At 35.4% G+C, this 21,978-nt stretch overlaps 1 protein-coding gene and 1 long non-coding RNA gene across 11 annotated transcripts in view; both read left to right on the top strand.

Moving 5' to 3' along the window:
- Nucleotides 1-232: 232 nt before the first annotated feature.
- LOC127845848 (uncharacterized) lies at nucleotides 233-7,204 on the top strand. Of its 10 annotated transcripts, none has more exons than XR_008033434.1 (7): nucleotides 233-1,994; nucleotides 2,205-2,288; nucleotides 2,454-2,541; nucleotides 2,706-4,158; nucleotides 4,366-6,431; nucleotides 6,564-6,623; nucleotides 6,789-7,204. It is a non-coding gene; the product is annotated as an uncharacterized LOC127845848 (long non-coding RNA). The 10 variants fall into 10 exon arrangements; XR_008033435.1 differs by having other exon boundaries at nucleotides 234-1,994; nucleotides 2,817-4,158; XR_008033433.1 differs by lacking the exon at nucleotides 233-1,994 and having other exon boundaries at nucleotides 2,017-2,541; nucleotides 2,706-2,893; nucleotides 3,068-3,134; nucleotides 3,289-4,158.
- Nucleotides 7,205-21,314: 14,110 nt separating this feature from the next.
- LOC127844949 (complement C1q-like protein 4) overlaps nucleotides 21,315-21,978 on the top strand; it is an 894-nt gene continuing 230 nt past the window's right edge. The window contains exon 1 of the mRNA XM_052375513.1: nucleotides 21,315-21,978. This exon is cut by the window's right edge and continues 230 nt beyond it. Coding sequence (XP_052231473.1) covers nucleotides 21,355-21,978 — 624 coding nt within the window. The 5' untranslated portion in view covers nucleotides 21,315-21,354.

Below are 21,978 nucleotides of genomic sequence, written 5' to 3'. Positions count from 1 at the left end.
GCTTTAACTCGAAGGAAATACTGGATGGATTGTACGGACTCGTGCTTATCAATTTTTATGCCCATTTAAGCTGTGAGTGTGAATATTTCGGCTTGTATGGTCATGAAAAAATATCATCACAAAGTCAATATTTGTAGGATTTTTGCATGGTAAGTATGATTTTTAGATTTGTCATCAAATACACATTCGATCGTAACTCAAATCATGAAGAATAAACATTTTCCATGTGCTTTTCTGTCATTCTTCGTTTGGTCGTTGAAGGGTTCGGACGTGTTTTTCGAAGCTCTCGACGTCGTGACCTAATTATAATTTGAACTGCGCGGGTAAAAAACGCTCAGTTGCGGCTTGGACATTGACCAATACGGACGTGTTTTTAAAGCGCTCTGAAAAAAGTTTTGACTTTTAAATTTTTTTTACTACGACAGAATCTTAGTTGACTGATGGTCTTTGACAAAGACAGACTTGTTTTTGTGAGCTCTGAAAAAAATTTGACTTTGAAATATTTTTACGATTAAAAAGTTTCAGTTGACTTTTGAACGTTGACGAAGACGGACGTACTTTCGTGAGCTCTGACTATTGATGAAAAGTTTTGAGTTTTACTGACTTGTACTTTGAGAGTAAAATTGACTTCGCGTTATAGAATAGCGACTTGGTACTCAGGTTGTTGAATGACTGGATGACTGTAGTGTTAGGTTATTGTTATGAGATAACAACTTGACTTTGACTTGAGTTGTGAAATGAAATCATACTCTTATGCGATGTTAACTTTTGAACGTTTAGTATTGACTGACAACGAACTTTTGTGAGCGTTATATATGAAATGTTTGACTTACATTAATTTTTTTGAACGACTTGACTTCACTTTAAGTTTTGACATCGGACTGATCGGACGTGTTTTTTTAAGCCCTGACTGTTGTGAATAATTAAATTTATGTTGTGGTGTCAAGCGATTGACTGTCAGTTGAGGTTCAGATGTCGAGCTGTGCGGACGTGTTCATCGAGCTGCTGTCTACAAAAAACGTGAGTACAAATTTTTTTCGTTTTACTGTTTACAAGTTGCGTGATGATGTATGATGGTTGTAATGTGTTGGGTAGAAATTACTCAGTGCTGATACAGTGTCGATATGTTGTGATGAGCGATAATAGTGGATGATGGTGGAACAGAATATTCATTGAGCTATTTTGAGGAAGCGAACATATGATGGAAAAATGTTGCAAAAATATTAAATGACAATGTATTGAATCGCTTTTGTTGATATGTATGATATTGATTAAATTGTATTTGCATGCTGTAACATTTCTATTCCATTTCAGGGGGCTGTGGTGAGTATTGTAGTATAAATTTGTTTCAATAAATCATGATGAATGAAAACTGATTTTGATTCGTTTTGTACAGGTTTACTTGTATAGAAGTGTAATGCGTTGGGTAGAAATTAGAATCTACTCAGTACTGATATAGTGTCGATATGTGTGATTCGCGATGATGGTGTATGATGGTGGAACAGAACATGAGCTACTTTGGGGAAACGAACATATGATTGAACAATGATTGCAAACATATTAGATGAATGATATGATATTGCTTAAATTGTATTTGCATGCTGTAACATTTCTATTTCATTTCAGGGTGCTGTGGTGAGTACTGTAGATTGTAGTGCATATGTATAGAATTCAATAAAAGATTATGACTGAAAACTGCTTTTGATTCTTATTGTACAGTTTTAGGGATTATAAGTCTATAGCAACTCTGTCGGTTGGTGTTCATGAGTGTGAGCTTAATACAGCAATGTTTGAGTAGTACAAAAATGTTTTCGCTTTTGTGGTCGCCAGCTGTCCGTGATCTGTAAAGTGAAAATACACAGAGCTATGAAGCATACAGATGTTTCGAAATTTTATCAATGATTGTATACTATGCATGTTTTGATTTAGTTCGTTTCAGATTTGACATGAGATGAAAACCTGACATGATTTGAACAGAGCTGGGAAATGAAAAGGTAAGTCTGTTTCATTCCACTATGAACACTTGTATTTTGACAAAAGAAGAGATAAAGTGAGTTACTTTATCATCATGGTTTCATTTGGTGTATAACACATGAACAGAGGTAAACCTAGCTAGCTTTTCGTGTACTCTATTTTGGATGATGAGTATGTCAGTAACTTTAATTGTACGGCTAGTAAAGTATGAACATGAATGCTTTGTTCAGATTTTCAGATGTGTGCTGGCAGTTCAAGTCTGGCAGCTGGAGTGAACAGTCGTGTTTTCTGGAGCTCCAACAATATGCTAGAAGGTAAGTAACTATGTTTGTTTTGCATTGCATGTTTTTATATGTTTCAGACTTTCAAGCAGAGATGTCATGCTGACTGGAGTTGAGCACAGGGCAGTGACAAAGTGAAAGGTAAGTACTTTTGACTGAATGTTTGTTCTATGCATGTTTTGTTTTAATACATTTCAGGAGTGCTTATCCAGTGATGATATGACAGTTGGAGTGAACAGTGGAGCCAAGCAGTCTTGTTTTTGGAGCTACTCAACAAGCCTTGAAGGTAAGTTTAGAATTTCTCAATGTTAGTGAATTGAAGTACTGTCACTTGCTTTTGGACAGTCGAACAGAACAGACGTGGTTGCGAGAGCTCTCATATCTGTTGTGTTAAACTGTTTTTATGATATCTTATGTTTGTTTGTTTGTTTGTGATGTACTATTTTTCAGATGCTGATGGCAGTGATGGGTTTTCAAGCTGACCTGAACAGAAAAGCAGTCATATGGTAAGTACAAAATAGTTGTTATATGGGATGTTTTGTGCATGCTTTTATGTTTCAGGTGTACTTGCTGACAGCGACGAAGACGAATCAAGAAGAGGAACATTGTTGAGACAGTGATTGGGACTTGCAAACAGGGTAAGTGTAACACTTGTGTTTGTTTAATTTGTAACATGCGTGCTTTGCTCTGTTTCAGATTTCACATGCAGAAATTAAACAGGATCTCAACTGCTGAAACACAATTCATCAAAAGTAAGGTAAGTTTTAATTCATTGATTTGAATTGTACAATGTGTTCTTTACTTTATTTCAGATTCGAGTCACTGGTTTACACATGGAAGAAGATTTCCACGTCTGTTACTCAACTCTACAGAAGCAAGGTAAGTCGATCAATTTTTTGTTTTAATTTGTACTGCTGTAATGTGATGGTAAACTTATGCTATTTTTTATGTGTGTCATGTACAGATGGATAATTCAAGTTTGATCTGTGTTGGTTTATGTTCAAAAACGTTTTACATGTATGTGTGTTTCCAGATGTTTTGTTTCAGTTGATGTCCAGATGGCAAGCAGAACAGACGTGTTTCTTGGATCTGCCAAACAGTGAGTACAAACGTTTTATATTTTTCAGTTGTGTACTCATAGAAGTCTGTGAAAGATGATAGCAAGGGTAGAATCTATCAGTACTTGTGTCTAAAAATGCTGATGTGTGACGGTTTACTGAAAAGGGTAAATGCTAGCCAGTACTTACACTTGAGCAACCGTGGGATGTCGAACTAACTGATGATGTACTATGATGGTGAACACTTACTATGTGTATCAAAATGCTTTTGTTGATATTTACTATAGATGATTTGATATTGGTTAACATTTGTTTGCATGCTGTTAACATTTCTATTTCATTTCAGGGAGCTGTGGTAAGTATTGTAGTATTAATTTGTCTCAATAAACGATGATGAATGAAAACTGATGTCGATTCTTTTTGTACAGTTTTAGGTATTAGCACTCTATACAAAACTCTGTCGGTCGGTGTTTGTGAATGTGAGCTTAATGTTTGAGTCGAACAAAAATGTCTTTACTTTTGTGATCGCCAGTTGTCTGTGATGTAAAGTGGAAAAAACACAGCTATGAAGCATACAATTGTTTCAATATTTTATCAATGATAGTGTGCTATGCATGTTTTGATTTAGTTCGTTTCAGATACGACATGACATGAAGAGTTGACAGTCGAACAGAGCTGAGCAAAGCAGAAAGGTAAGTGTGTTTCATTTTAGTATGAACACTTGTATTTTGTTTTTATATGGTATGTTTTGTGCATGCTATGTTTCAGGTGTACTTGTAGTCAGCGACGAAGACGATTCAAGAAGAGGAACATTGCTGAGAAAGTGAATGGGACTTGCAAACAGGGTAAGTGTTACAATTGTTTGTTTGATTTTTACCATGCATACTTTGCTTTGCTCTGTTTCAGATTTCACATGCAGAAATGGTCTCATAGCAGTGCCAACAGTGAATAAGGATTTCAGCTGCTGTGAAACAACTCAACAGAAAGTAGGTAAGCATTGAATGAATGCACTTGAGTTGTACAATTTGATGTGATGCTTTTTTCTGTTTCAGATTCAAGTTTCTGGTGTAGACAGAAAAATGTGTTTGAAGAAGGAATTCTACTACTGTGATTCAACTCTACAGAAGCAAGGTAAGTAGAAACAAAATTTTGGTTTAATTTAACTCATGTGTTTTGCACTGCATGCTATTTTTCAGGTCTCTCATGCAGTGATGCAAAAGAAGAAGATTTCAAGAAAGAATCACTGCTGCAACTCAGGCCTATAACAAGGTAAGTGTTTACTATATTGTATACAAAATGTTTCTCTGTTTTACTCTGTTTGAAGGTTTCAATTGCAGAGATGTTGCAGAGATGTTTTGACAGCTTGTGACAGAAAAGAAATTCAGCAGCTGTGTCTCGACTCTAGCCACGAGGTAAGTCAAAACAAATATACTGGTTTGTATGTTATGTTGTTATGCCCTTCTATGTTTCAGACTTACATTGCTGTGACTGTTCCACAGTGGGTCAAAAAAGAGACGAATACAGGTTTCAAGAAGAAAATTGGCTGTTGAAAACCTGCACAAAATATGAGGTAAGTAAACTATTCTTTTGGTTTGTTTTGTGCTTTGTTATGCTTAACTATTTTTCAGATTGGAATGGTGGGTCGTTACAGAGCAGACTTTTGGACAACTGAGAAGTTGAGAAACAGAGAATGATTCAAGATCAGCTAGGTAAGTCTTGATTATTGTGCATTGCTAAATGTTTTTTTTTCATTCCAGTATGGCTGTGGTAAGTACACAAACTTTCTATAATTTAATATTGAACTGTTTTTATGACCTGTATTCTGCATTGTAAAATGTCTGTTTTTCATTTCAGTATCCTGTGGTAAGTACACTAACTTTCTTTAATTTTCATATTGAACTGTTTTGATGACTTGTATTCTGCTATACAAAATGTGTTTTTTTCATTTCAGTTGCCTGTGGTAAGTACACTAACTTTCTTTAATTTTCATATTGAACTGTTTTGATGACTTGTATACTGCATTGTAAAATGTGTTTCTTTTTCATTTCAGTATGGCTGTGGTAAGTACACAAACTTTCTATAATTTCATATTGAACTGTTTTGATGACTTGTATTCTACTATGCAATGCTTAATGTATTTTTTCAGTAGCCTGTTGGTAAGTACAATTGCCTTCTTTAATTTTCATATTGAACTGTTTTGATGATGTGTATACTGCTATGCAATGCTTAATGTTTTTTTTCATTTCAGTATGGCTGTGGTAAGTACACATACTTTCTATAATTTCATATTGAACTGTTTTGATGACTTGTATACTGCTATGCAAAATGTCTGTTTTTCATTTCAGTAGCCAGTGGTAAGTACACTAACTTTCTTTAATTTTCATATTGAACTGTTTTGATGACTTGTATTCTGCTATACAAAATGTGCTTTTTTCAATTTCAGGTCAGCAATGGTAAGTATAGTGTGTTTCTTTATGTATAATTTTGTATACATATTGTTTTTTTCATCATAGCATGTCTTTTATATTTATGCTTTGTGTAAGTAAAATGTTCATAAATCATTCTTATCTTCAAACTAAAAATGTATTGTGCTATGCAAAATGTCTGTATGATTTCAGTTGCCAGAGGTGAGTACCATAACAGTTGAAAAGTTAGTTTTGTTTAGTTAAAGTTTTGGTTCACAGTTTTGTTTGTTATTTGGCAAAATTTACATGTATGCATTGAGTCTTGATTTCAGCTAGATTGTGGACTGAAGAAGATTGCCAGCAGAGGGATTGGATACAAGATACAAAGTAAGTACTGAGTTTCTTACTAAAAGTTTTGAGTTGTATTCATCGTGTGTTAATATGCTATGATTGCTATGAACATGACTTTTGTATTTCAGCGAAGACAACATAGGTAAGTAAAATTGTTATCTGTTTCATGTTTACTGTTACAGTTCAATATTGTGTTTATAAATTGTAAGTTGTACAAACACATTCAAAAGTTTCTGATCATGCTTTCGATTTCATTTCAGCTTTACTGCTTGACGAGTGTTATCAACTACTAGACGAGTCAGCTTTACTACCAGGCGAGCAGTGACAACAAGGCGCCTTTGTGGAAACAACACAACAAAAAAGTGAGTATTAGTTGAACAATTGATTGAAATTGTTTTACTGTATGTTATACCTAAATGCAAAATTGTGCACATAAATTGTAAGTTGTACAATCACAATGAAAGTTTCTGATCATGCTTTCTATTTCATTTCAGCTCTACTGCTAGACGAGCAGTGACAGAAAGGCGCCTGAACATGCAACACAATACAAAAAAGTAAGTATCAGTCAAACAGTTGGTAGAGTTGTGTGTTTTTTTTTAGAACTTTGTGTTTACGTTTTCATTTGATACATGGTATATTACACATGCATGCTTTTTAACATTTCAGGCTGTTTACTTTCATCGTTTACTGTTTAACACAATTTGCTTTTCTATTTTCAGTGCCAATTTGCAAACCTTGATGTGGACACCGAGTAGTCAATACATACGTGTGGCGTATAGCTGCGACAAAACCGTGGGTCCATCGCACCGATAACTTGAACATTGGCCCGTGTATGGACATCAGTGCAACTTTGTGAATCCATGTAACTTTGTGAATCCATGTAACATTGCGAATGTGTGTCGATCGAAAAATGTGTACATTCTGCACTGAAACGAACTCGGTGTTGCAAGTGGCAAGTGTTGACAGTGTGTATGTTTATGTTTATGTTTTTACATGAAAAATAAAGGAGATTGTTCTCCTACCTTTTTTTTCCTTGTTTTATTGTGCTGGCCAGCAATATTGATGTATTGATGTATGTGTTTGTGTTTAAACTATGCAATACCAAAATCAAACAAAAAATAAACATTAACAGTCATTAACTGTGTTTGGGCGGCCGAGGGGTTTAAGACTCCACAAGTGTGAAGCGCACTGATAGCACTTGGGGGTAAACACCTCGGTATTTCGGTGCTAAAATGTTTTCACGGTGCTTATTTTGACGCACTGTTAGAACTCCCAACCAGTAAATGATTGCTTGATTTATAAAACAAATATTCAGTCTCTACTTTGGCACAAGAGACTCTAAGTATCAAATACCAACAATTTAGACGCAGACAATCACATGGTGGTACACCAGTCCGAATATACTCATTGCTCTAGCCAGGATTGCAAATTACTTGTGTTGACTAGCAAGGCTCCCTAGTAACGGAGCAGTGTTACTGGCGTTTTTTGGGTCGATAGTGCTTAGGTGAGGTTTTGCTCGAATCGGGAGCGGGTCACTCGCTTGGGCGAGTTAGTTTTCGCTCGTAGTTTCCAATCTGGCTAGATCACTGTAAGGTTGTTTTGACTGCTATTTGGCAAGCAGAAAGACAACAGCGGTTAATTGACTGAGTATGGGCGACCGAGGTATGTAGGTGTCAATAGACCGACTCCACAAGTTGCGAAGCGAACCGATAGCACTTGAGGGGAAACGCCTCGGTTTTCGGTTCTAACATGTGTTATCCATGCTGTCGTTATACTCTGGCAAGGCTCCTCAATCTATCGCGAGGGACACTCATTATTGCCCGCAAGCTTTAGAACCTGACGTGGGTCGATGCGAGTCCGAGGACGCGATGGCATTTGATAAGGCTACCAACCGGTTGATAACACGCATTGTTCAAATTGTTAGGTTTAAGTCTGCTAGGGCTGGGGTGGGAAGGCGACTTCTCTTGTACTCAGACAAGAGGAACGGTCACAAGTCCGTAAAAACGCCGAGTGACACCACTAGCTTGCAAACGTACAAAGCAAAAAACTTTCAAACTTGAATTTGAGGTAAAATGATAAAAAAAAACTATATGAATGACTAACCGATATAAGATATTTTCCATATGGCAACAAACTATGCTACTCAATGTTGTGTTGAACATTAATTGCGCCTTACGAACTACTCGTGTTGAGACTTACATTGAGTGACTCGTAAACGTAAAGCAGTTACTCGCTTTTGACTGCATACACATTTTGTACAACGGTTCGTTATTGGTATAACTTGTCTTTCAGTGAGGCACATTAACATAAACGTTCAACAGTATTTAGGCTTTATATTGCGCTTGTAGAATATACGAACAAAACACACTACATAAATGACGTTTAGGGATTATTTTGACTTTCCATTTGAGATGATATGATGAAAAAGTATATACATCAGTTTAAGCGACTTTCATGACATTCACCACATGGCCATAAACTTGCGTTATTCAATGAAATGTTAAAATTTCGCTAGCAAAATAAATAAAAACTATATACGCAGTTTCATAACTTTCGATGTATGATCATGAAGTTTGAAATTGTGCAAAGCAATTTTGCGTTAAAAGTTGCATGTAGTTTTATCCCGATCTGAAACGTTTCGCTACAATACAGCCGTATTCGAAACTCAACAACTCAAATGTTTGTACAGAACAATACGAATGTTCCCATTTTGAAACGACAGTAAGTTAAACAAACATTTAGTGGTAAAGCGACATTTCTTGTACTCAAATAGGAGAAACGGTCACGAGTCAGTACACAAATCATAGCAAAACTACACTCTGCAGCTTGTATGAAACGTGTTTACAAAACCAAAGTAGTTCAAAGCAGAACGCTTTTCCTTCTTCGAGGGAGAAGAAATCTGGGTGCAAGTCCCGGCTTTGGTTATAACACGAATACTACTCGCTGCTCAATAGCAATATTCATCATCCTATCCTTATTTAAGGAATACAATCGATTTTTGCCATACGGCCACAAACTATGCTACTAAGTGTTGCGTTGAACATTAATTGCACGAAATAAACTACTTGCGTTGCAACTAGCAAGCAGTGACTCGTAAACTCAAAGCAGTTACTCGCTTTTGACTGCATACACATTTTGTACAACGGCTCGTTATTGGTATTACTTGTCTTTCAGTGAGACACATTAACACAAACGTTCAACAGTATTTAGGCTTTATATTGCGCTTGTAGAATATACGAACAAAACACACTATATAATCTACAATCGATCGCATAGTTAGCTACTTGAGTTGATATTGACAAGCGCTGGTCAATCATCTCGTTTGTAAGCTTTCGAGTGTACACAGTAGTTTGCAGTTTTGTTTCACACATAATACAAAATATGGATGAAAAAAATCTATATACATAACAGTTTGCGATATTAACTACTTTTGCCTCTTGGCCAAATCTACACTCGATCGCATAGTTTGCTACCTAGGTTGATATTAACAAGCGCTGTTTGAAAAGCAGTATTACTTCAATGCTATGGTTTGGTTGTAAGATAAAATACTAGTATATGATGCATTGATGTAACAGATATGTAGGCACATTCGTATAGTAGAAGAAAATTCTCAGCAGCAGCTGGTCTGCAAACACTACAATGCGATTTTGCAGTTTGATACGAACGTGTTTTGTTCACGTGAAGTTGAAATGAAAATCTGTCGTGTCTGATCAATGAAATATATTTGATAAAATAACACAGTTGAAAGGCAGTAACATATCTAAGGTTGTGCTATGTTACAGCTCCACAAATAGTTATTCGTCTTGCAAGATACTGGAACAGATGTCCACATGTTATTGTATATTATCTGATTTAGGATATTTTGAGAAATTATGCAACAGAACATTTCTGCAAGATGTGAAAAAAATATCTATTTAAATGGGATTTCTGAGGTTTAGCCATCGCCGAAAGGCCAATGTTTCTTCGTTAATGCATGGCAAAAGTAAAGGCTATATTGTTTGCTAGTATGCTAGTCCGTATTGCATATTGCAAGGTGGTAAAGCGGCTCTTTTCATTTTGCTGTGAAAAGAACGGTCACAAGCCCGTATAAAACGTTGAGTGACACCTCTTGATCATGTAGCTTGTATGAAACGTGTTAACACAACCACAGTAGTTCAAAGCAGAACGCTTTTCCTTCTTCGAGGGAGAAGAAATCTGGGTGCAAGTCCCGGCTTTGGTTATAACACAAATACTCGCTGCTCAGTTGCAATATTCATACTCTTACACAGTCAAGTTAATCGCGGGACCAAATGCCCATAGGTTCGATTTTGACTTGCTACATCCACGATTGAAATGAACCAACGAATTTCCATTGAGTGCATGATTGAAACGTACAGGATAAAATTTCCTAATCCGTTTTTAGTGAAACTATTGACCGCTCTATGTTAAAACAAAAACAGTTTATATTTAAAGCTTGAACATTCGCTGATAATAGGCATGCAATAACAATTCAACGCTGAAATGACTCACACTCCTACGAAATTAATTTTTTCGCGGGACCAAATGACCATAGGTTCGATTTCGAGTTGCTAAAGTATTGTCTGTGATGTCTACCGCATTAAAACATAAACTATCAAAGAAAAACCTGGATAGTATCAACAACAACTAGGTAACGGTATGCAATGCAATTTATCAAGTTTAAGTTCACCGCTCGTGCTTGTGTGTCAATAAAAGGGAAATGGCTGTCGGCTTTAATTAAGATTTATAAATATGACCAGAATTAATTATATTTCAACAGAGAAGTGTTTAAAACCTGGACGTGTCATCTCTGCGAGATAAAGATCAGTTTCAGCAATGTATTTCATTATCTCAATCCATTTTATGTTTTTCACACATCGTAATTTAGATACGCATCATTTTAATGTACAGCAGTGTGAACTGAAATGCGTAAAATTGGCTTCAAACGTTCAACAAACAATATTTTATCAACCGAATAAGTCCATATGCGCATATCTACCCAGTAAAATAATTATTTGCAGGTGATACGTGTGGTTATTTGTGGAGATGCAGCCATAAATCCTTAATCTACATCAAACAAATCACATGATCGTATGTGCATGAAGGAAACCGCACATACTTCGCAATAAATACAAAGTAAGCACTACATGGCTCCTCTAATCGAGTGTGCATGTGAAGAGTATTTGAGTGTTTTGCGTAAATAGTTGGGGGTTCAAACGAAATAATGAAACCTTCATTTAGTTAAAACATTCTAAAACAAGAAATGGCGCGGCAAAGGCCGACGCGTATCCCCACGCCGCATAGATGTTATATAAAAAGGCAATTTTGGGTGGGCAAGGCCTATGTTGGTGGGGCCCCGGGGTAGGTAATGTGGACATGGATGGCCGAGATAGACCGTGTTGTCATAAGAGATGTTCAGTATTAATTTGAAGTCAATTGGTGAATAAATGAAGAAATTATGTGAAAACAAAAATTTGGATGTGCGTGGTCTATGTGGGCGGGGCGCCCCAGGGTTGGTAATGGGGCCATGCATAGTTGAGATTGACCGTATTGTCATAAGAGAAGTTAAGTATCAAATTGAAGTGAACAGGTGTAGAAATGAAGAAGTTATAGTAAAAGGCAATTTTGGGTGGGTGTGGCCTATGTGGGCGGGTCCATTGGGTGGGTAATGTGGACATGGATGGTCGAGATAGACCGCGTTGTCATAAAAGATGTTCAGTATTAATTTTAAGTCAATTGGTGAATAAATGAAGTTATGCTAGAACAAAAAAAAATTTAACTACGAAAAAAATGGGTAAGACAAAACATTTGGGTACGAAAACATATTTTGGTACGAACAAAAATGGGTGCGAACAAAATGTGGGTACGAAAAAAAAATTGGGTACGAAACAATTTGGGTACGAAAAAAAAATTGGGTATGAAAAAAAAATGGGTACGAAAAAAATTGGGTACGAAAACAATTTTGGGTACGATACACAATTTGGGTTTGAAAAAATATATGGTACGAAAAAAAATGGGTACGAAAATAAATTGGGTACGAACAATTTTGGGCACGAACAATAATATTGCAATACGGGGCAATTGGGGTACCAAACAAAATTTGGGTACGAAGAAAAATTTGGGTAGGAAAAAAATTTGGGGGTACGGGGAAATAGTACCCGTGGACCTCTCGATAAATTTTAAAGAGGACGGAAACCAAGCTGCCTTTACCTTTATCAATGGCCCTTGGGTTGGTATTGTGGAAAAGGATGGTCGAGATAGACCGTGTTGTCATAAGAGATGTTCAGTATTATTTGAAGTCAATTGCCGAATAAATGAAGAAGTTATGTTAAAGCAAAATTTTGAGTGGGCGTGGACTATGTGGGCGGGGCGCCCAAGGGTTGGCTATGGGGCCATGCATAGTTGATATTGACCGTATTGTCATAAGAGATATTCAGTATCAATTTGAAGTAAATCGGTGCAGAAATGAAAAAATAAGTGAAAATGTCTGACCCGGCCCCACCCCAACCCTATTGGCCACTATCTCCGCAGGTCACCAGACAAACTCTTTTACATTATCCATCCATCTTTTCTTCTCACGGCCTCGACGCGTCGACCTCACTCTAGCGTGCCATGGAGAACAGTCTTGCACAGCGAGTCTTGTCTGGTGACGTGTCCAAATCAAGCCAACTTTCGTCGTTTGACGGTCGCCAATAGGGGCTATTGTGGACCAGCAAGTATTGCAGTCATGTTCCGGACGTACTCGTTGGTCTTGTGCGCCGTATAGGAGATGCGGAGCAGTCTTCGGAGGCATTTATGTTTAAATGTCTTCACCCTGCGTCCTGTGTCTGCTTGAAGCGTCCAGGTCTCGCAGCCGTAGAGTAGGAGGGAGACTACGAGGGACTTGTAGAGCCTGTACTTGGTGTGGAAGCAGATGGAAGTGCTTGTCTACAACCTGCTCAGTCTGGCCATCGCTGCGGTCGCCATAGTTTTTCTTATTCGGACCTCAGCGGTACTGCTACTATCGTTGGACAGGGTTGTTTTATACATAAAACTATTTTCACAAGAAAATTACAATTGAGGAAAGCAAAAGGAAAGCTTGCTGCTCAGGCCAAACCATCCATACTCGCTATTTAATCTTAGAGAAATGTTGTATGTTGTTCAAATAATTAGTAATTCTTTTTTTGGTAATTGGCGAACCTTTTATGACTTATGGATACGGTAAAGAATTCTTAGATATTCTTGAACAACTTCAAATTTAACATTTCAGATATTTTCTTGATGGAAATAACTGAATGATAGTTTTGTATTGGGAGAATTACATTTGGTATATTTATGCATAGAACAGTATCTAAATTACTTTACATATTGCGTAAAGTGTATTTGTATGGCTGCACATTCATATCCTAGAAATTTCTGAATGCTGAAACAAATAGATGATATTGAAATGCCCCAGCATTTCTAAATGACTTTGAAGATGCATGTTGTAATAGGTCTTACCTTTTTAATGGGTATCGGGTCCGTTCGCCCTAGTTACACGTTCGCCCTGGGTCCGTTCGCCCTGGGTTCGTTCGCCCTATATCATCATTTCCATATCGGGGTATGAACACAATGTACACAATATAAAGTGCATCATTTATTGTTTTATATATAAGCTGTATATATTAAATTTATAAATCATTTGTACATTAATATGTGTATTATAATCATTAAGATTATGAGATTTTGAGTGTAACTTCTTGCGTAGTCTAATTTATAAGACGCGCAAAGAATTTAGAGATACTTTTTATATGGGCTAAATTCTTTGGAACGGGTTAGCTCCAAATATTACCTACATAAAAAGTAGCTTAATATTTGAGAGCGTCAACAAGTTGGACTACTTCTTGCGTTGTTTATGGTTCTTTCATTCAGCAATATATAACCACCGTCTGTCGGATTATCTACATTCTTGTAATCTTGTCGATCCCTGCATAGGCAAATAAATTTAAAATTCATATAAACATCATTAAATCTCAATTAAAACATCATCAATATTCAATTTACTAAACTGATCAATTTCCAATAATTCTCGCGTGTATTGCGCTGTGTGAAGTAGCAACTGGCCTTTATTGATCGTTGCCGATTAATTAAGAGATTAAAGAGATAATGGTCTGTGTTAATAGACCGTTCCATAATCGATAAATTGACCGCCGCCATATTGTCAGTCACGTGACTGTCCGCCATTACACTGCTGCTAACTGGTGCGAGACTGCGATTCCAAAAGCCAAAAACGTAGAGAATACCCGCTTAACCGTTGTCGGATAAATAAATTACTTAATGAATTATTGTGAGGCGATTATCACATTTTTGTTGTTTGAATGATTGTTTGAAGTTGAGATTGATTGTTACAAATGAAATGTTTAAAATGCTTTCGTGTATTTGTTTTTTTTATATCTGTAATCAAGTGGTAATCATCGGCGAAAATTTGCCGGTTCAGTCGCTCATACTATGTCTTTGATTAGACTTGTTTCTTTTAACGTTTCACAAACAATTCACGCATGTATTGTTGTGTTGATTTTAATAGCCGCAACATCAAGCAATTTATATTTTAATTAATACTTATTAAAGATTCTCGCGCAATTAATTACCGCTAATTGTTTGTAATTGGTCTCATGTGGTAAAAATCTACATTCCAAAATCATAACATATTTTATTAAGTATGATATTTTTGATACGCCTTCCTTTATTTTTCTTGTTCTAACTGATATCAAAGATAAAAAATTGTGGTTTGGATTTATATTTAATTATGGAATTTTGTCACGTTAAAAAACGAGCTTTTTATTATGAGAGAGTGATATTGATCTTGACGATCTTTTATGTGATTATTCGGAAGATGAAGAGAATGTGATCTATGTGATATATCTATATTTTCATCTGTGAATCATTTAACAGCTATAAAGCTAAAAAATACTAAAAAATGTATTTTATAGGTCTTTGAAGTAACGCAAAACATATGGATAACGACACCAAATGTTTAGTCAATTAATCCACACAAAAAAAACTCCGAAAAAAACACCTAAATAATATTTCAAAAATATATTATTAAGCGCCAAACGAATTTATTAATACATTTATTTGCAACTTTAAAAACGCGGCATAAGCATCAAATTAAAGATTATCTGAAGACTGAAAGGCCGACAATTTGACACAACAAAGAGCTCTATGCATAAGCCGTAATATTTTTTGCAGAAAAGCTTCAATAAATTACAATAGTAATACATCTAATTATAAAAATATAATTATGAATGGCATGAGTACGTTATTGTGATAAACACGTGAGTAATAGAAAGTATAAGGGGTGCATTGAAAATAAACGTACTACAAAGCCCTATTAAAAGCGAAGTGCATGACAGTATTAACATGTAATTTTAATTTGATGGGTTTTGTACAAAGAACGACGCTATTGAGGAATATAAACATACAACTGAAAAACACAACTTTACATGATTCCATTTGAACTGTGTATTCATGTATATTGAAAACTCGTTACTAGTGAGTATGAGTGGCAAATATCTAACATTTTAACACACATATATTTATATTAATATTTTTTTTAAACAATATTTACCCCCGTTCGTGTCAAATGTAATTTCTTGTTTAATGATGTCGTTCGTGCATTGCCGTAACATTAAATCTTCATACGAAATGACGTAGTTTTAATTAACCGATACCCGCTAAATACGTTAAATGTTATGTTTTTAGGTAAATATTATAATTATCAAATACTTTTTTCATAAATTAAACCAGGGATTAAACGGGCTAATATCTTTACGGTGTACAATTTCTGATATTCTATATTGGACATAACTTTTAATTTGTACAATATGTAGCATATCTAATGAACGCAACTGTTAAGTATGTCGGAGGTAAAATATTAAACCAAATGACTGCTTAATACTACCAGAAAGAGAAGACATGGTGGCATCATCAATTGTGTTTAATGACCAGACTGTCATCTGCCACCCAGTGTGGTTTATGACACCCCGGGATGACGCCATGTTGTTAGTTAAGTCTGGATAATATCTGATCAAAACGAGATAATCGGATTATGCAGAACGAACGGGCAATTCAACACTGGAATGCAAAGGATTACGCGATTTTAAGATTGATGCATATAATCAAATGATAAATATTGCATTTAGTTTAATTAAATGTTTTTTTTAAAGTGTTAACGTGTTTATTTTCCTAGACAAATACCTAAAAAATGCACGTTTTTCAAACATTTTTCTGTTATAACACTAACTTAACATCTCCTCTAGCAGAAAAACTTTATTTCATACAATTTGCATGACAAACAAACAAGTTTTACCAAAAGAAAGAAATTCACCCGTTGAATAATCGGTGCTCTCTTATATATGTTACCGGTTGTTTGGCAGCAGTGTAATGGCGGACGCGGAGAGTATTCAGGGGAGATAATTGGGTAATTACTAAATTAGATTGAGTGTCGTTTTAACCTAATTTAGTTAACATTGAGAACAATTACTAAATCATATAGAAATAAGTTATGTAGAATATGATTATTAAGTTGAAACTATTATCCTAAAGAGTATACTAAATATTGATGCATGCATAAATAATGTTTATAAAACAGAACTGTTATTATTATTTTTTTAGAAATTATCTTTAATATGATTATTAGCGTATGATTAAGTAAATAAACATAAATTATGTAAATGAAACAGAGCAGTTTATTTTAAATTGTGTAGAAATTGGCCTCAAAGAAAATGTTTAATTATAATAAATACATTAAGGTATAAGATTATTATTATTTAATTATATAAATATTAAAATGGTAAGCAGCGCAACTTAAAGGCCAATTTCGTAAATTATGTAAACGGTCTCCAAACGGAGAGATAAAATGTCAATTTAAATTATAACCTTACTCGATTTCGTCCGCCTTTTCAATTAAAAAGACCATTTAACACTGTATTATGTGAATTGGGAATAAGACATCAATTTGGGAATAAATTGTGTTTTATCAAAAGTGCATAATATGCAGTTTTATATGTTGCATTTATCCAGTTTTACAAGTTATAATTAAAACATATACTTGCATATATAATAGCATCATTTAAATTGATTTTACTTCAAAACTGGATTTTTTATTAATTAAAAAAAAATCCTCATGAAATGAAACTGTGTCCATGCCGCGCATGTAAAAATACACTTTAAATGATACAAATTCATTCACTGTTAATGAAAAAGTCATTATAAATTTCTTATTAAGCTTAAATTATAGATAATATATTACAAAAATATGTTTTGATCATGAAATGAATAGTTTTGTTTGAGAAAATCACCAAAATGATGTCCATTCCCAGTTTGATGTCTTATTCCCAGTTCACATAATACAGTGTTATTTATTGTATAAGCAAACCAAAAACAGACCGATATAATTATATGATAAATAACGTCTTCGGTGATATGTTTCTCTTCCGCAATGAGGCCTATCATCAGGCCCAACGGAATGATGGTTTGCATTTCATATGCAAACAGTTAGAGGAAAGAAACTGGCCAGAAATCACCGACACCGATGCGGATGAAGATGAAAGAGCACTCACCAACACTGACCAACAATCGATGGGCGACTCAATTTACGAGAACGCTTCATTAATGATTATGAATTTCATAAAATGTGCTTAACTATATTATACTCGATTGCCATGTAAGATAATACACATATTTCCAGAATGCTAACAAGAGCTCCACATTCTGGCGGTGTAGCGTGTGAAGTAAAAAAATGCGTTGTCACGCGACAGTCCTACAGAAAGGCAGTGACTTCCGTCTATGCTCCAATGCACACGTGCACCCAGCTCACCCGAAGCTTCCTCTTCGAGCGAAGTCTTCCACCATTGTAAGTTATTGTAAATGAAACGTAATGTTTAACATATTTAAATTATTCATTAAAACATGGGACGACAATTTCAGCTTTTATGGAATTTTTCGTTTAAAAGATGTCTCCAGTTAAGTTAAGGCGGAAAGTGCAGTCCCTGATTAGCCCGTGCGAACTGCACAGGCTAATCTGGGACGACACTTTACGCACATGCATAATTCCCAGTAAAGCATTATCGTATTTATGTTTTGTTATAGGTCAAACAGCGTATCAAGGAACAGTCTCATGCCCGGGCATGAAGGTAACATGAAGTTTTCATTAATAATATAATAAACAATTAGAGAAAATTACTGGCCTTTGACGGCTTTGTTACAAACACGCTTACACGTTAAAGAGCGCCGTCTTGATTTTTCACACATGTTGGCAAGTTTGTAGCTTAAGTTGTCATTTATATATTAAAATGTTTAAAAGATAACAAATTTCGTTATATTTATTGCTTCCCTGCTTTGATAATAAAATTTAGGGCGAACGGACCCAGGGCGAACATGATTTAGGGCGAACAGAAATTAGGGCGAACGGACCCGGATTCTTTTCAATGTTGTTGTTTTGTCATCTTAAACAAGCACCCACCGCGAGTAGTCGTGTCCAGCGTTGTTTGAGTATAAACTATGCTCATCAAATTGTATTTTTTTATTAGCACAATTTTATACTTCATTGGTGTTTTATCCTGGGCTTGTTTTTGTTCCGATTTTTCCATTGCAAGTGACATTACGACTCGCGAAATCTCATTGCACTGATCCTTAAAGCATTTATTCAACTTTTGACTCACATTGGTGATTGGTAATACCCATTGCATGTAAACAATTCCTACTTAGTCTGTTAATATGTTTAATCCTTTCCTCATTAGATGCCATTATCCCTGTGCAATTGTGAAAATCCTTTGCTTGCAATCACATTTTTGTCAGCTGTCAGCCATCTTACTTCCTGTGTTCGAAACGGTTGAATTGTTCCGAGTCAAGGTTGTCGGCAATGAATAGAAAACGCCCACATCATTTCACGGTATTATGCACCGCTCTTGTAAATTGTCATAATTTAACTGTGCGTATGTTTAATTCTTATTTAAAATCCAAGATGGCTGTCATTTGTCAGTTTTACTCAGTCAGTTGTTAAGTTGACGTTCGAATGTAGTTAAGTAATAATGACGTCATTGACCAGTTGTTTCGTCACTGACAACTTTTTGCCCATGTATTCTTTGTCATTGGCCAATAGTTGGTCAATGACCACATTTCGACCATTTTTCGACCACTTTTCGCCACAGATTTTTGGTCAATCCCATCTCAGAGTATAAAAGGAGCCGATTGTTTGCTCCGAGTCAGTCTCACTCAGTTTTTCTATTGGGACCACATCCACGTCATTTTTAAAACAGAAATAACTTAAAATTATTTCGAGTACGTGGTTTTGAATGAACATTATAACTTTTAAATGGTTAATATCTTAACACTTCAAAGTTTTACTATTATTCTAGTTTAAAAAGTAACTATTTTAGACGTAATCAGCATATATTATATTAATGCATTTTTGTAAATTGATCTGTCTTTGACCAGTCAAATATATTGAAGATTTTTAATACATTGGAAGCAATCTGTATCTGTTTAAAAGGATCAGTGTAAATAGTACGCAGAATTTGTTAGCCAGTGGGTGCCTGCAAACGTGTGATATCGACTTTAATTGTATAATATTTAAAGTTGAAGGTGAACGAAAATAGTGAATATATATGAAGTTTGAGAACGTTTATTGTCTTAAAGTCATTTTATTAACAATCCAGAATTTACTTAGCCGTTGAGAACGCGATTTATCTGTTAAGTAAAACTCATAGACCTACACAGTCAGTAGAACGCTACACTATCGGAAGGAATAATTTTGTGACATCTGCAAAACGTATTCTATACAGCTATGGATTAATGATTGTTTGCTTGAGTAAATGTATTTTTATTGTCAGTGTGATTTAAGCATATATTTATTGATTGAAGCACACAGAGCTGCCGAAAAACCTTAACAATTATTGTACCTGTGACGTGGTACATACAAACCTTTTAAATCAATGTTAAATACAGCGAAACATGCATTCATAAATATCCTATTTTACATTCAACCGTCTTTGTAAGATTCCGTTGTTTTAATTAATTAGCTAATAAAACTGGTCGACATTTACGCATTTGAAGATAAAATTGGATCGACATTTACACATTTGGCGAGAAAATCTGATCGACATTTACACATTTTTACGAGAAAATCTGGTCGACATTTACACATTTTACGAAAAAATCTGGTCGACATTTACACATTTTACGAGAAAATATGGTCGACATTTACACATTATTACGAGAAAATCTGGTCGACATTTACACATTTGACGAGAAATCTGGTCGACATTTACACTTTTTCACGAGAAAATCTGGTCGACATTTACTTTTTTTTCGAGAAAATCTGGTCGACATTTACACATTTGGCGTTGGCCTTTTATTACAAATAAACCTTTGTTCTGTCTTTTATTGCGCACTTGATGTTTTTTAAATATCAAACTTTTGTTAACCGTGAGCTTACCGCGCGTTATGTTACGAATGCGATTGTCTAGCGATCTTAAAATCGTGTGTTTGCGGTCTCTGTCAGGGATGTTACCGATGCTCTTGAAAATGTTGAATATGAATTATAGATTAAATCACAATTGTTTGTACTGAAAAACCAAGTATAAGAACCGTTTTTTTATTTAAAGGTTGCTTTAAATTATAAATGCACAATGACAAAATGTATCTTTTGAAACAATCACCGTTGTTTTGCCTTAACCTTTAATTACCTTTAATGTGATAGCTTAACATAAAGTTGCATTTGTAGTGGAATCGTTATAAATTGAACGAGTATTAAGTGCCTCCACATGCGTGCATTTAAGTATTATACTCATTGAATTGTGCGATTTATCGCATGAGAGACAGGATACTGGAGATACGCATAACATCACTTTTGTTTTAATACTTAATACAAATAAATTATAGAACGTGCCCATAGTCTGGATATAAACCTAACTCTAACCCTAGAACAGACACAAAGCTCTTAAAAATTAAAGATACACGCTATTGTCAATCAATATCGGCACCTTAACCAACACATGTGTCCTGTTTTGTAAAGGTCGCTCGACCGTTTACTGTGTGTGGCTGTGTGTCTTACAACTGTTGATTAACAGATAAACTTACTGTCCAATGTGGTATCTTTAAAGCAGGTGATGATAGTATTCCTCGTGTAACACATACCGATCTTGCAAAATGTTGCATCTTAAAAGCAGGTGATGGTTTTATTTATCGTGCTCAAAAGATTTTAATTATCAAACAGTATATAAACATACTGATCCCAAAGAACTCAAATAGTAACCAACAAAGGCCATAATGAAAGCCTTAACATTAAAAGCGATGTTCGCTTTGCTCTTGGTTTGTCTGGTAGAAGGAATGTCCGGAATACAAACCGTTGATTCACTAGCGAAAAACGCTTGGAATAAAGCCGATGAAAAGCCTATCTTTACGCGCTTGTATGCAGTTGAGGAAGTAGTTCGTGATCTAGATACCAAAATAAAAGTAATGGAAAAGAGTCTGTTGGAAGTATTGAAAGACTCTGCATATACACCGTCATCGAGTGAAAAACGTACGGCAAGGTCTGTGGCTGGAAATGTTGCGTTTTCCGCTTATCTTAGTCGCTCAATTGATCACATAGGGCTAGGACAGGTAATAAAATTGGACAGAACAGTATTGAACGACGGAAATGCTTACAACATCGCAACAGGTATTTTCACTGTGCCAATTACTGGGGTCTACCTTCTTTCAATGTCTGTCGATAGTTATGCTGAGACGCACGTGACGCTTATGGTCAACAGTGCCCGCGTTGCCGACCTCATATCTGATGCGACGCCGCAAAGACATGATATGGAAATTATGAGCAGCAACACAATCATTATACGTCTGTATCAAGGCCAGAGTGTCTGGATGGAAGTTACTAAGGGTGACGATCCGCAAATA

The sequence above is a fragment of the Dreissena polymorpha genome, chromosome 9 (assembly GCF_020536995.1).
Source record: "Dreissena polymorpha isolate Duluth1 chromosome 9, UMN_Dpol_1.0, whole genome shotgun sequence".
NCBI classification, from domain to species: Eukaryota; Metazoa; Mollusca; class Bivalvia; order Myida; family Dreissenidae; genus Dreissena; species Dreissena polymorpha.
This window is presented reverse-complemented; position numbering and strand designations above follow the sequence as displayed.